The sequence below is a fragment of the Nerophis ophidion genome, linkage group LG11 (assembly GCF_033978795.1).
Source record: "Nerophis ophidion isolate RoL-2023_Sa linkage group LG11, RoL_Noph_v1.0, whole genome shotgun sequence".
NCBI classification, from domain to species: domain Eukaryota; kingdom Metazoa; phylum Chordata; class Actinopteri; order Syngnathiformes; family Syngnathidae; genus Nerophis; species Nerophis ophidion.
Window position 1 is genome coordinate 1,850,278 of NC_084621.1, and position 16,250 is coordinate 1,866,527.

A 16,250-nucleotide genomic window follows, 5' to 3' on the forward strand; every position below is an offset into this window, starting at 1 on the left:
TGGCTTTCAGTAGGCCTTTAAATTGCATCTTATTAGTGAAAAAGGCCTGGTAATGAAAGTCACAGCATGGATTTCCTTCCTTAGCTGACTTTCAGAGCTTCCAGAGTCCACAGCAGAAAGTATCACGCTCTCAGTGAGGGTTGAGAATATTAGCACAAAGAGTGAAATGAGGGGCTCATGGAGGGAGTTGCATGCATCACAAGATGAAGAGCCAACCCTGACAGGCAGCTAGAAAGTGGACAAGGACTGCACTGGACCACTGGAAGCTGTCTTCTCTTACCATGCGGCACATTCAGGCGCTTTTCCTGAGCCTGACAGCTGCTGGGCCCCGATTCTTTCCTGTGATCTGACAGGAGCAGGTGATAGGCCGGGTTGTTTAACAGCAAGGCTGGGAGAGCACAACACAACACACACACACACACACACACACACGTGTACAATACATACACACGGCGAGGTGGGGTGCAGCAATACGACATCGAGTGGACACAGAACAAAACAAAGTACTGTTAGGCATGTCAATCAATCAATAAAGGAGAGGATGGCATGCAGAGCCACAGCAACTCATGTTAGAGGGGAACAACCAAAAAGTGTCTGAAAAATGGTGTTATTTCAAAGGCTGCGGTGCAACACAACAGCACGCACGCCCGCGCTTTCATCACACAGCATGTTCTTACTCCTACCACAAAAGTCACTTTGTGGCCTTAAGAGCAGAGAATCTTCAGACTGGCAACACTCCGTGTGAATTTTGCTTCAGCAAAAAAAAACACTCTTCTCTTACACGCCTCTTGGACAAAAGTATTGGGCCACTGGCATTTTACATTGTTCTCATACTTGCTAACCTTGAGACCTCCGATTTTGTGAGGTGGGGGTGCAGGTGGGGGTTAAGAGTCAAGTATTTAAGAAATACTTGACTTTCAGTGAATTATAGCGATATATATATATATATATATTATATATATATATATATATATATATAAATAAAAGAAATACTTGAATTTCAGTGTTCATTTATTTACACACATACACACACATAACACTTATCTACTCATTGTCGAGTTAAGGGTTGAATTGTCCATCATTGTTCTATTCTCTGTCACAATTTTTCTAACCATATGCATGTACAGTAGATGGCAGTATTGTCCTGTTTAAGAGTGTCACAACATTGCTGTTTACAGCAGACGAACTGCTTTACGGTAGAAGAAAAACGTGACTGCTGTTGTTGTGTGTTGTTACCACGCTGGGAGGACGTTAATGAGACTGTGTGACAATAAACCCGCAGAAGAAACCAAGAACTCGCCCTCGATCATTCTACAGTTATAACGTCATTGGGTTGACACGCTGTTTATATTGTGGGAAAGCGGACGTGAAAACAGGCTGTCCTCACTCAGGTCCGCATGGAGCTGGAGGGGGCGTGGCCTCTAACTCCGCCTGAATTTTGGTTGAAAATTTGTCCCGGGAGCTTTTCGGGAGAGGCGCTGAATATCGGGAGTCTCCCGGACAATCCGGGGAGGTTGGCAAGTATGATCATTCTACGTGTCCTAGTTGGGAACTAGGGTTGTCCCGATATCATTAATTTAGTACCAGTACCAAAATGTATACAGATACTTTTCCAAATAAAGCAAACTACAAAAAATTTCTAAATTTGGGCTTTATTTTAACAGAAATTCTTTCATTACAGTAAAACACAGTCAAAAAACTATTTTACAAGGTTAAAATATAAATTAAAAGGCATTGAAATGACATCGACCCTAAAGGGGACATCTTCCCTGTGCTCTTCAAATGCAGGCTGCACCGGAGCCAAACAGCAGGACAGGTGTAACAACTACATTATTACCCATCACATTTAATAACTTTTGTGCAGATCTCAATGCTTATTGTTTAAATATTTACTTAAGTTTGAAGCAAAGTTGGTAATAATAATCGCCACATTAGGCGAGGCGTATGTGTGTGTGTGCCCCTTTAAGAACGCCAGCATGTAGGGTGAGTGACGTGAGTGGGTGGGCAAGTTAGGGGAGGTAGCGCTGGCATGTTCAGGAGTGCAAATAGCATTGTTGTGACCCGTGGAAAATGATAAATAAAGTGACCAAGTTGTAACTAATTGACGGCCTCGTCATTCCGACCAAAGAGCGGAGCTTTATGGATCCATTGTGAAGTGAAAGGTTTTTTTTCATCTCGGTAATCCAAAGTTTTATCTCTAACATGAATGTATCTGTATGCGAATCTGAAGCAGAGGAAAGGTGTAACGTTCAATACTTGCTGTCGTAATGCTCAGAAAAGTGTTCAGTTTTTTGACTTGTTAATAACTGCAGCATTTTGTGTGGAACTATAGTTTTAGTAAATGGCCATGTCTGTTAAAAACAAATTATATTATAAAGCCACATTTGTTCAGGATACAGGGTTAGACCAACTTAAGAGTGTTTGGAGATAAGAGCTGTCTCTTGGCTAATCCTCATAAGTCCACATCAGAGTATCACTGCTGGTCTGCACCATACTGAAGCAGAATCAGTTTAATGCCAGTCAAGGTCCTTAAAATAATATCTGAACGGACCACGTTCATCTATGAAAATATGGATAAGCTGCTGATGGTGTGTTTGATGGGGGAAGCAGATACCGTAGAAGTCCGCTCTCCAAAGTAAATGCTGTTTTGGAAGGAGCTAAACGCCAATAAAAATTGATTTCAATTCATTTCAATGGGAGATGTTGCTTTAAGATACAAGTGCTTGGAGTTAAGAGCTGCATCACAGAAACAATTAAGCTGGTCAGTTGAGGTACTAAATGCACATCAATCTTTTCATCTGCCACAATAATGTAATCAATTTAAATGAAAATGCCTCAAGTTCACATCTTTTCTCAGCATTTTAGGTAAGATTATAAAAGAGAGCCAGGACTCAGGATGAGGTTTTTCAAGGTTTTACACAACTTTTGTCTCAAAAAGAGTACGTGGCAACTCCTTGAGAGTAAAACATGAACTTTTTGAACCTATGAAAGCGTTGTTTTATAGACCATTGTTGGGGAACATCCCCATAATTATCACAAAAGGTCAAAAGGGGATGTTTGAGGCCATTTTTGGTCAAGGTCAGTGTTTCTTAACCATCGGGTCCCATTGTTTGGCTGCGAGCGCTCTCTAAAAAGATGTGATTCTTAGGCCGCAGCGGTACTCAGTTGTAATACTATCTTCCACCACTTGAGGCAGTAATGACAATAGCAAACAAACCGAGGAAGTCGGCAACTAAAGTCAGAGAAGTTTCTTAAAAGCAAAATGTGGTAAAGCTCTATTTTAATTTGCACCTACATTTTTTTTGACAGTTTAGTTAAACATTAATTGTTTATTTTGGCACAACATAATTGTATGTACATTTATTTATGTCAGTTAGAGTCCCATTTTATGCAGTATGTTTGATTTGTGCTTATTTTTCTGATCAGCCTGATCTAAAGCTAAGGTTTATGTGTTAAATAAATATGAATCATTCTGATCAATACATGGTTTCATATAACAGAAAGGAATGAACAATGGCTTCTCAGTCTAAAGGGCTTCAAGTGTCTGAAAAAGGTGCTATAATAATTTACAGCTGGAGGTTTTTATTTACTTGACTGAACGTGTTTATTAGAGGTCAGGTATTTAGTAAAGGAGGCTTTTATTTGGACATTTAATTTAAAAAAATGGTTAGGATCTATGTAACAATAATATAAATACAATAAATATGTATTTTTTTTCCCAAAATAAATATTTAATTTAAATTATATTTCACATGTTGTAAAATTCACACAATTCAATAATTTTATTTGTACATGTACCTTATTAATATTTTTTTTATAATTCTTCCCAAAAATATAAAAAATTAAAATATACTAAAGTCCAGGATTTTATATCTTATATTCCACTATTTTGTTTGAAAAAAAAAGCATTATTGTATTTTATTTACTATGTTATTAATCAGGATACTATACTACGAATGATATAAAATATGTACAGAGTGCACCAGGTTATAGGCCACACGAAAAATCTTTTAGAAGAAAAATATATTTTTCCCTATATTAGCTGTATAAGTCACACATATATACTTTGTGAAATGAGCTATTTACATATACCAACAGTAAGTAGGTCAGATATAATCATTGAACACAATTAAAACAAAGAGTAAAATGACTAATTTAGTGTTAATAATTGAGTGGGCCCCAAGGCCTTTCTGTAGTGGAAAAGTTGGGCCCCAAGGTCAGAAAGGTTAACAACTCGTGGTCAAGCTGCTGCGTGTTTGAGGACCAGCTGGCTCAAAGAGGGTTTGGGGAGGCAACTTCAAAACATGCCAAAAACTTAATTTTGTATCAGTAAAATGTAATTGAACCTTTGAAAAAAATTTTAGAGCAAGATTTTTGAAACCGAAAGCTACTTCTTGGGTACTGATAATTGCGAAGGGCTACCAGTTTGATACACACTTAAATAAATTGCCAGAAATAGACAATTTGCTGAATTTACCTTTAAGTCTATGTTATTATTAATAATTGATATTTATCTCTGTGGAAACACTGATCATCTTAATGATTTCTCACAGTAAATATATATTTTTGATGACATGTTTTAAATAGGTTAAAATCCAATCTGCACTTTGTTAGAATATATAACAAATTGGACCAAGCTATATTTCTAACAAAGACAAAATCATTATTTCTTCTTGATTTTCCAGAACAAACATTTTAAAAAGAAATTCAAGACTTTGAAATGAGATTTAAATTTGATACCATAGATTTTCTAGATTTGCCATAAATATTTTTTTGAATTTTAATCATAATAATTTTGAAGAAATATTTCACAAATATTCTTTGTCGAAAAAACAGAAGCTAAAATGAAGAATTAAATTACAATTTATTTATTAATCTTTACAATAAAAAAATACATTTACTTCAATGATTTAAATTGTCAGGAAAGAAGAGGAAGGAATTTAAAAGGTAAAAAGGTATATGTGTTTAAAAATCCTAAAATCATTTTTAAGGTTTTATTTTTTCTTTAAAATTGTCTTTCTGAAAGTTATAAGAAGCAAAGTAAAAAAAATAAGCACATTTATTTAAACAAGTGAAGACCAAGTCTTTAAAATATTTTCTTGGAATTTCAAATTCTATTTGAGTTTTGTCTCTCTTAGAATTAAAAATGTCAAGCAAAGCGAGACCAGCTTGCTAGTAAATAAATACAATTTAAAAAATAGAGGCAGCTCACTGGTAAGTGCTGCTATTTGAGCTATTTTTAGAACAGGCCAGCGGGCGACTCATCTGGTGCCCGCGGGCACCATGTTGGTGACCCCTGTTTTAGAGACTAAGCCCAAATCTAAAATAAATGAACTTATCTGAAAATTGCAACTTCATGTCATTTTTCTTTAAAATGGTGACTTCCTGTAGACATAATAGCCAGATGTCCCGACACTTCTGTCCGTACAGTAAATAATTCACATATCATTTCTGCAGGGGCTAAGAGTGCAAGAACTTATGCACACTTGAAGAATGCAGAAGAGAAAACATTTAAGGCTGTTTAGTGTGTGTATGTTTCAATAGTAAACGAGCTCCATCAGCGTGTTGCGTTCAAGTGCCTCTCAGCAGGACATGCTGTAAACCACAGGATAAAAGCGTGTGTTCCACCTACCCGTGCTGTCACGGTGGTCCCGCGGGCGAAGCAAGGCGCTTGGCTCCTGGTACTCGCACTCGCCCTCCCGCTCGGGGTCGTCGGGGAAGGTGTGGATGCGCTGGTAGCGACTGGAGTAGCTGTGGGTGTTGTTGATGACCACGTTGTCCGAGGGGACGGACAGGTGGACGCGCAGCTCGTCGCTGGAGAGGCTGCCCTGGGCCTGCGGACGGGGGTCACGAGCGTGGGTAAGTGTGCAGTTCAACGTGTGCAGGGTTGTTGTTTTCTCTTGTGCAGGTGTACCTAATGAAGTGTACATCGAATCACTGCATTAAACTGAATATCAAACCCGTTTCATATTTGGGGATTTCACATTTATACATCACAAATGTTTTCTTAATCGAGTCAGAGCTTTTCTTCCTGTCACTCGCACGCATGCAGGAGAAAAGAGCAGTCTTATATTCAGGTCAATACGGTATGTACCGGGGTGTCATCAACTCTTTAGCGCCGCCCTAGTGAGTGATTGATTGATTGATACTTTTATTAGTAGATTGCACAGTACAGTACATATTCCGTACAATTGACCACTAAATGGTAACACCCCAATAAGTTTTTCAACTTGTTTAAGTCGGGGTTCACCTTCATCAATTCATGGTACAAATATATACTATCAATGAAATGAGTTTATTTCGGTCATATAATCAATCAAATCAATCAACCATTTTGTGTGATCAGTTTTACAGTACATGTCATATGTACACAATAATGCACATTTACACACGAAAGAATGACCAAAAAAGGAATAGGCTGAAGCCAAAGCTTATATTTGCCTATCCTCTACCTTCACAGAAGATTAGATTGCCTGGAACATCAACGTAAAAAAAAAAAAAAATCAAAAATCAATGGGATGAAAGTACTTGTTACTATATTTTATAATTTTCAATTATTTCACCTTTCAATGTTTTCTTAAACCTCAACAAAGAAGTGCATGTCTTCAACTCATCACTGAGCTTCTTCCATTTAACTCCTAAAACTGTAATACATTTGTATTTTATATTTGTTCTCGCTTTACCTATTTCAAAAATCGATATCCCCGTAAATGATAGTTTTCTCCTCTTAAATGAAATAGCCTGAGAATACAAGCTGTTAGGCTGTTGTTCTTTACTCCAAACATCATTTCCATTGTTTCTGTCAACAAAGATTTGCTTCAGCCTGCGACACAGTCCTTTTGATAGTAGGCTAATATAGACACATCAGGTTTTACCTTCATCATAATCCTTAATATATACGGTGTTTAATTTTTTGCAGCTCCAGACAGATTATTTTTTTGTATTTTTGGTCCAATATGGCTCTTCCAACGTTTTGGGTTGCCGACCCCTGGCTTACACACGTATGTCTGCCGTCTTCTTCCCCAGCAACTTTTAGCTTTGAGCATTGAAAAGCGAGTGGTCGTCTTCTACTCTGGCCAGTCCTTTCCATCCATCCATTTTCTACCGCTTGTCCTTTTCAGGGCCGCGGGGGTGTTGGAGCTGTCATGCCAAACCTTCCCCCCCGGAAGACATTTGGCGTGACAGCCCCTCTAATGCCTGAATGACCCCAATGAGGGTGGAAGGACCTTAAAGCAGCCCACACAGCTGCCTGTTTTAAAAGCATTATAATTGCCTGATTGTCATTGGTGGAAAATAACGGTGAGTAAAAAATATTAGCATTCCAGCATGCTAATCTTTCAAACTATTTTTGCTTCGCTAATTTTGCAACTGTTACCCTTAAGAGTCGTTGAACTTGGTATTATCACGCCCTCATTGGGGTCCTTCAGGCATTAGGGGGGCTGTCATGCCAAATGTCTTCAGGGGGGAAGGTTTTTGTAGGGGGGGAAGAAATTTGGCAGGACAGAGCCTATCCCAGCTGCATTCGGGCGGTAGGCGGGGTACACCCTGGACAATTTGCCACCTTGTCACAGGGCCAACACAGATAGACAACATTCACACATCCATCCATCCATTTTCTACCGCTTATTCCCTTTTGGGGTCGCGGGGGGCGCTGGCGCCTATCTCAGCTACAATCGGGCGGAAGGCGGGGTACACCCTGGACAATATGCCACCTTGTCACAGGGCCAACACAGATAGACAACATTCACACATCCATCCATCCATTTTCTACCGCTTATTCCCTTTTGGGGTCGCGGGGGGCGCTGGTGCCTATCTCAGCTACAATCGGGCCGAAGGCGGTGTACACCCTGGACAAGTCGCCACCTCATTGCAGGGCCAACACAGATAGACAGACAACATTCACACACTAGGGCCAATTTAGTGTTGCCAATCAACCTATCCCCAGGTGCATGTCTTTGGAGGTGGGAGGAACCCACGCAGTCACGGGGAGAACATGCAAACTCCACACAGAAAGATCCCGAGCCCGGGATTGAACTCAGGACCTTCGTATTGTGAGGCAGACGTACTGACTCCTGTCTTGTACTTGGTATAATTCCAATGGTGGTCCTCACCTTCCCCAGCAGCTTCTTCCAGTATTGCCTCCACAGGATGACGGCGATGACGGCCAGCAGCAGCAGGATGATGCCCACCAGGCAGCCAATCAGAATGGCCGTGTTGTTGCTGTCGTCCTTGGCCACGGGAAGCCCCGCCCTCGGCGACACGGCGGCAAACTCCGAGCCTGAGACAGACGAGGAAGAGGTTGCCCTCGATTGATTTACCGACAAAATTTTTAGCAGACCTGTCATGATGAAGGTTGTTTCGTACAGTCGAGTTATTTTGGTCTTATCTTAAACACACACAGGCTTTTAGGTCACTTCTGCAAGGTTTCATCACCCAATATCTCTCTGGCCTCACTTCAGAGAAAAGAATGTGAAGAGTGCACGGCTCCTCAACAACTTCACAATGAATCACACAAATGCGGCATGCAGGGACACACAGTTGTGTGCATAGACAAGACACACACACACACACACACACAGTTGTGTGCATAGACAAGACACACACACACACACCTACACACAGTTGTGTGCATAGACAAGACACACACACACACACACACAAAGTTGTGTGCATAGACAAGACACACACACACACACAGTTGTGTGCATAGACAAGACACACACACACACCTACACACAGTTGTGTGCATAGACAAGACACACACACACACACACACACACACACACCTACACACAGTTGTGTGCATAGACAAGACACACACACACACACACACACACACACAGACACACACACCCACACACACACCTACACACAGTTGTGTGCATAGACAAGACACACACACACACACAGACACACACACACACACACCTACACACAGTTGTGTGCATAGACAAGACACACACACACACACACACACACACAGTAGCGTGCATAGACAAGACACACACACACACACACACACACACCTACACACAGTTGTGTGCATAGACAAGACACACACACACACACACACACACAGACACACACACCCACACACACACCTACACACAGTTGTGTGCATAGACAAGACACACACACACACACACACACACACACACAGACACACACACACACCTACACACAGTTGTGTGCATAGACAAGACACACACACACACACATACACACAGTTGTGTGCATAGACAAGACACACACACACACACACACCTACACACAGTTGTGTGCATAGACAAGACACACACACACACACACACACAGACACACACACACCTACACACAGTTGTGTGCATAGACAAGACACACACACACACACACCTACACACAGTTGTGTGCATAGACAAGACACACACACACACACACACACACACAGACACACACACCCACACACACACCTACACACAGTTGTGTGCATAGACAAGACACACACACACACACACACACACACACACACACACCTACACACAGTTGTGTGCATAGACAAGACACACACACACACACATACACACAGTTGTGTGCATAGACAAGACACACACACACACACACACCTACACACAGTTGTGTGCATAGACAAGACACACACACACACACACCTACACACAGTTGTGTGCATAGACAAGACACACACACACACACACCTACACACAGTTGTGTGCATAGACAAGACACACACACACACACACACACAGACACACACACACACCTACACACAGTTGTGTGCATAGACAAGACACACACACACACACACCTACACACAGTTGTGTGCATAGACAAGACACACACACACACACACACACACACACACACACACACACACACACACACAGTGTCCAGTCCATCAGAACCATGTTGGTAACAACACTTCCCCCCCAAAAAAGACTATATATATCCCACAAAAAGTACTTCTAGTTCCGTTGTTAAGTACCCAAAAAGTTCCCCAAACATGCACACCACAGTGATAAAAGCAGTGTTATTGTTGCATACAGTGGAACCCCTAAACTTGAATTCAAAACATCATTTTTGTTTGGACAAAATCCTCAAAAGGAAGAGTTCAACAAATATTGTGAGCAGCTCCAGCATTGACTAACAAGTTTGTGTTGCTGCTTGTTCGGCTATAGAAAGACACCAGTGACGGCAAAGGATGGAAAAGTGTGCAATTAACCACAGAACTGAACAAGGAAAATGAAAAAACAAAACAAAAAACATTAGTTTCTGGTTTGAGTTCATTCCGAACATGCATATTGTTACATGATTCTCCAGTTTCTCTTTTAAAGGCCTACTGAAAGCCACTACTAGCCACCACGCAGTCTGATAGTGTGACGCTTGTGTGGCATTGTAATGCCGGATTGGTTCTTCCGGGGATGCGTCGAAGCGATGAACACAACAAGGTAAGTTATAAATGGATTTATTAAATAAACAAATGGCTTAGCGTAAAAGCTAGCGAGAATATACATACAAAGATGAAGGTCGAGAGTCGTCACTGTTGCGCGTGGGCAAATTAGGATCCGAGACTGAACAAAGAAAAGAGGAAAGCTTATATAGGGAGAAATCAAGGAGAACCAGGTGTGTAGAAAACGAGGAGCAGGTGAAATCAATGTGTAACCATGGTAACGGACTAAACAGGAAGTAAGTGGGTCAGAAGAGAATGAAACAAAGATGGAAAAATAAACATGTGAAGATCTGAGTCACAGATCGCAACAGTATTCCCCCCCCCAAAAAGACAGATTCCAGATGTCTCAAAGAAAACAAAAACAAATAAGAAACAACTTGAACCCCCTCCCCAAAAACAGAGTCCACAAACGAAGGGAGGGCGGAGGGAGGCCACGGTGGAGGGTCGCCAAGTCGTGTGTCCCCGAATCCACCGAGGACAAGTCAAGTGGCGGCGGCGGATGGAACGCCGCTGCCGAACAAGTTTTGGCGGGCGACCTCGAAAAGGCCACATTAGTGGCCGCCTCGCAGGATGAGGTGCCCGGCGAGGCGGACGACCCGGGCACGGCCACATCCGTGGCCGACATGGAGGAGGGAGTGTCTGGCGAGGAGGATGACCTCGCAGAGGCCACGCCCGTGGTCGACGTGGTGGACGACGCCTCAGCACCGAAATCCCAGCAGGCTTGGAAGCAGCAGACGAGGGTGCGGGGACTGCAGCCAAAGCAGGCCCGAGTGCAGCTGGCGAGGATGATGCGGGTGCTGCAGCCGCAGGAGTCGTCGGAGGCGGCCTGGGAGCCGCAGGAGTCGTCGGAGGCGGCCTGGGAGCCGCAGGAGTCGTCGGAGGCGGCCTGGGAGCCGCAGGAGTCGTCGGAGGCGGCCTGGGAGCCGCAGGAGTCGTGACTGGTGTGAGCTCCAGCCTCATCGTCGGCGCCGGTGTGGGCTCCAGCTTCTTCGTCGGCAGTGCTTGGCGGCGTGGAGCTGGTACCGGCGCTTGTCGAGGAGCTGGCACTGGAGTGGGCTCCAGCCCTGTCGACACAGGTGAAGGTTCCAGCCCCGTCGTTGACGCTGGTGTGGGCTCCAGCCCCGTCGTCGACGCTGGTGTGGGCTCCAGCCCCGTCGTCGGCGGTGCTTGGCGGCGCGGAGCTGGTACCGGCGCTTGGCGGCGTGGAGCTGGTACTGGAGTAGGCTCCAGCTCTGGAGCTGGTACTGGAGTGGGCTCCAGGCTAAAGTCTGTAACTGGTATGAGAACCAGTTCTGGGTCGGAGGCTGGTGTGAGAACCAGGTGGGAGTCTAGTGCTGGCTTGAGAACCAGGCTAGAAACATTTTCTGGTGTGAAAACCAGGCGAGAGTCTAATTCTGGCTTGAGAACCAGGCGAGAGTCATGTGCTGGTGTGAGAACCAGACTGGGAGCAGTGCAGAACACCGGTGGTGGAGGACGTGCTGGAGGTAATGACCTCGCGAGTCCGAACACCGGTGGAGGAGGTCTACAAGGCCGTTGAGACTTGGCCGGGGGAAAAACAGGTGGAGGAGGTCTACAAGGCCGTTGAGATTTGGCCGGGGGAAAATCAGGTAGAGGAGGTCTACAAGGCCGTTGAGACTTGGCCGGGGGAAAAACAGGTGGAGGAGGTCTACAAGGCCGTTGAGACTTGGCCAGGGGAAAAACAGGTGGAGGAGGTCTACATGGTGGCTGTGGTTTAGAGGGTAGTATCTGTGCTACCTCCGTAGCACAGCTATAGGTCATAGCCCCTTCCTCCAGACGGGGATCCCAGACCCGTTCCCTATGGTCAGGGACTGACCTTAAGGGAGGGTGGTGGGAGGCTTGGAGGCGGGCCGACTCCTCCCCTTTAATTTGTCCAGAATTTCCTTTAGAAAAGGGAGGAAACACCTTGGACTTGGCCGGAGAATGAGGTTTTAAAGGAGGTGTAGGAGAAAAACTAGGTGACTGAGGTTGACTAGAATAATAAGAAAAAATATCCTGATAATTCTGTATCTTGTCATGAATGTTATTGATATTCAAAAAAGGTTGGGAATGAGAATTACTGTCCACAATATAAAAATCTTCTGAAAAAATGTCATCAACAGAGGCCGGTGTTGCGTCACCGGTGGGCGTTCCCCAATTGACGTCATCGCTTGTGTCAGAAAAAGTGTCATGGCAGCTTAAGGAATGATTTGAAAAAAAACAAGCAGGATTACCGGTAATGACGGGTGAATCCTGGACGGGGTGAAACTTGCTGTGTCCATGGGGAGGAATAAGTGGTGCTGGAACATTACTGCCGTGCGGGGGGCCTCTCCACTGGACCCCCCGCCTCTTCGGGGCAGCGCGAACGGCTTCGGAGGGGACTTCAGGCTCACAGTCAAGTCTTTCCTGCTCCCAAGCCACGAGCTCCAACCACAAACCCAAGTCGAAGGGTTCCTCCCGTGGTTTCGACGCGGAAAAACATTTTGATGCTCGGATCCTACTGTGACGCTTGTGTGGCATTGTAATGCCGGATTGGTTCTTCCGGGGATGCGTCGAAGCGATGAACACAACAAGGTAAGTTATAAATGGATTTATTAAATAAACAAATGGCTTAGCGTAAAAGCTAGCGAGAATATACATACAAAGATGAAGGTCGAGAGTCGTCACTGTTGCGCGTGGGCAAATTAGGATCCGAGACTGAACAAAGAAAAGAGGAAAGCTTATATAGGGAGAAATCAAGGAGAACCAGGTGTGTAGAAAACGAGGAGCAGGTGAAATCAATGTGTAACCATGGTAACGGACTAAACAGGAAGTAAGTGGGTCAGAAGAGAATGAAACAAAGATGGAAAAATAAACATGTGAAGATCTGAGTCACAGATCGCAACAGATAGTTTATATATCAATGATGAAATATTAACATTGCAACACATGACAATACGGCCGCTTTAGTTTACTAAATTGCAATTTTAAATTTCCCGCCAAGTGTCACGTTGAAAACATCGCAGTATGATGACACATGTGGTTGACGAGTACGATGACACGTGCGTTTGACGTCTCCAGTTGTAGCGAACATCATTTTCCAGCCCGATCCAAGCTAAAAGTCGTCTGATTTAATCGCATAATTACACAGTATTTTGGACATCTGTGTTGCTGAATCTTTTGCAATTTGTTCAATTAATAATGGAGACGTCAAAGAAGAAAGATGTAGGTGAGAAGCTTTTAGCCTTTGGCCACAAAAACACAGCCGGTGTTTACTTGTTTAAAATTCCCAAAAATGAAGCTTTACTATGGATCAGAGCAGTCAAACGAACATGTCAACCGGCAGTTTTCAGTGAGAAAATTGTGGTAATAAGTCGCCTCTTACCGGAGACATCAGCGGAGCCCCCGTCCTGCTGCAGCTGCAGTGACTTCATTTAGAGACTCTGGCGTCAACACACCCGTGGCCACACCCCTCCGACTTTCAGGTACTATTTAATCTCACTAAAACACTAACAACACAATAGGCGGATAAGGGATTTTCCAGAATTATCCTAGTAAATGTGTCTAATATCTGAATCGCTCCCACTGCAATCGCCTTTTTTTGTAGTCCTTCACTCTAAATTTCCTCATCCACGAATCTTTCATCCTCGCTCAAATTAATAGGGAAATTGTCGCTTTCTTGGTCTGAATCGCTCTAGCTGCTGGTGGCCATGATTGTAAACAATGTTCAGATGTGAGGAGCTCCACAACCCGTGACGTCACGCGCACATCGTCTGCTACTTCCGGTACAGGCAAGGCTTTTTTATTAGCGACCAAAAGTTGCAAACTTTATCGTGGATGTTCTCTACTAAATCCTTTCAGCAAAAATATGGTAATATCACGAAATGATGAAGTATGACACATAGAATGGAGCTGCTATCCCCCTTTAAATAAGAACTTCTCATTTCAGTAGGCCTTTATTAACAGTTTGACCATAGAAAGGATTGTTATTTGCAGTATTTCTTGTGGGAAAATCCAAACCTAGATGTTCCACTGTATTTGTAGGTGTTCAAATCAGACCCCCAAGGGATGTTTTTCAAAGCCGCAAGAGGAGGAAGTGAAAGTTTCTCTTCCCCTTTGCCTCACCTGAGAGAGTCCAGTTAGTGGTGGTGTCCATCATGAAGGTGGAGGTGGCAATGGTGGGGGGTGCTAGAGCAGGAGGAGGAGCAGGTAGGACGGGTGTGAATGAGCAGGGAGGTGGTGAAAGGAGAGGAGTAACTAAGGCAAAGGACGAGATTGGCCCAGGTAGAGTAAAGATGACATTATCTTGTTTTAAAGCAAATATGCAAGTTAAGCATCCTGTGTCAGCGTCTCTCTCCCTTTTTCTGGCAGCATGGACACAGATGCTGGCATTGTTACGTCCATTTGGAGGCCTCATCAGAGCCATATCAGAGCCTGAATGGCCGGATCCCGTACACTTTCATAGACAGAAGATCCAGCATCTAGCTGGCTGTCACTTTTACGCAGAACCCAGCAAAGGTGGAATATTGTTGCAACTGTGAACACTTTCACATCCTGACAACATCCTGCCATTAGATAATGACACTCACTTGCTCAACAGGATAACAGTTTTCACTACAACACACAGGGAGAAGTGAGTGTCCGGTGAAGTTTCCACACCGATTCCAGCATTAAAGGGAACATTATCAGCAGACCTATGTAAGCGTCAATATATACCTTGATGGTGCAGGAAAAAGACCATCTATTTTTTTAACCGATTTCCGAACTCTAAATGGGTGAATTTTGGCGAATTAAACGCCTTTCTGTTTATCGCGCTGGAGGCGATGACGTCAGAATGTGACGTCGCCGAGGTAACACACCCGCCATTTTCATTTTCAACACATTACAAACACCGGGTCTCAGCTCTGTTATTTTCCATTTTTTTGACTATTTTTTGGAACCTTGGAGACATCATGCCTGGTGGGTGTGTTGTCGGAGGGTGTAACAACACTAACAGGGAGGGATTCAAGTTGCACCACTGGCCCCAAGATGCCAAAGTGTCTGCCGCCAGACCTCCATTGAATGTGCCAGAGTGTCTCCACATTTGACCGGCGATGACAGACATGGCACAGAGATGTATGGATAACCTGCAGATGCATTTGCAACCATTAAGTCAACCAAATCACAAAGGTGAGTTTTGTTGATGTTGACTTATGTGCTAATCAGACATATTTGGTCGCGGCGTGACTGCCAGCTAATCGATGCTAACATGCTACGCTAATCGACGCTAACATGTTATTTACCGGCGGTGCTAAAGCAGACATGGCACAGAGATGTATGGATAACCTGCAGATGCATTTGCAACTATATTACGTTTCCTTCCACCCACATTTAATGCGAAACAAACACTTACCAATCGACGGATTTAAGTTGCTCCAGTGTCACGAGATGCCAAAGTCCTGATCGTTTGGTCCGCACATTTTACCGGCGATGCTAACGCAGCTATTCGGCCATGCTATGGCTATGAATAGCGTCAATAGCTATTCGCTCAATAGCTTCAGTTTCTTCTTCAATATTTTCATACTCCAACCATCTGTTTCAATACATGCGTAATCTGTTGAATCGCTTAAGCCGCTGAAATCCGAGTCTGAATCCGAGCTAATGTCGCTATATCTTGCTGTGCTATTCGCCATTGTTTGTTTACATTGGCAGCACTGTGTGACATCACAGGGAAATGGATAGTGGCATCGCAAATAGCAAAAATCAAGCACTTTAAAGCTTTTTTTAGGGATATTCGGAGACCGGTAAAATTTTGAAAAAAACTTCAAAAAATACAACAAGCCACTGGGAA

At 43.6% G+C, this 16,250-nt stretch overlaps 1 protein-coding gene across 4 annotated transcripts in view; it reads right to left on the minus strand.

The window, feature by feature from the left end:
• ddr1 (discoidin domain receptor tyrosine kinase 1) overlaps nucleotides 1–16,250 on the minus strand; it is a 154,210-nt gene that overhangs the window by 29,868 nt on the left and 108,092 nt on the right. The window contains exons 11-14 of one of the 4 annotated variants that reach the window (XM_061914829.1): nucleotides 14,546–14,608; nucleotides 8,112–8,278; nucleotides 5,633–5,834; nucleotides 281–388 (exon numbers count right to left, since the gene is read on the minus strand). In XM_061914829.1, coding sequence (XP_061770813.1) covers nucleotides 281–388; nucleotides 5,633–5,834; nucleotides 8,112–8,278; nucleotides 14,546–14,608 — 540 coding nt within the window. The remainder of the gene's footprint in view (nucleotides 1–280; nucleotides 389–5,632; nucleotides 5,835–8,111; nucleotides 8,279–14,545; nucleotides 14,609–16,250) is intronic. The other 3 variants (XM_061914830.1, XM_061914832.1, XM_061914831.1) reach the window with 3 other exon arrangements.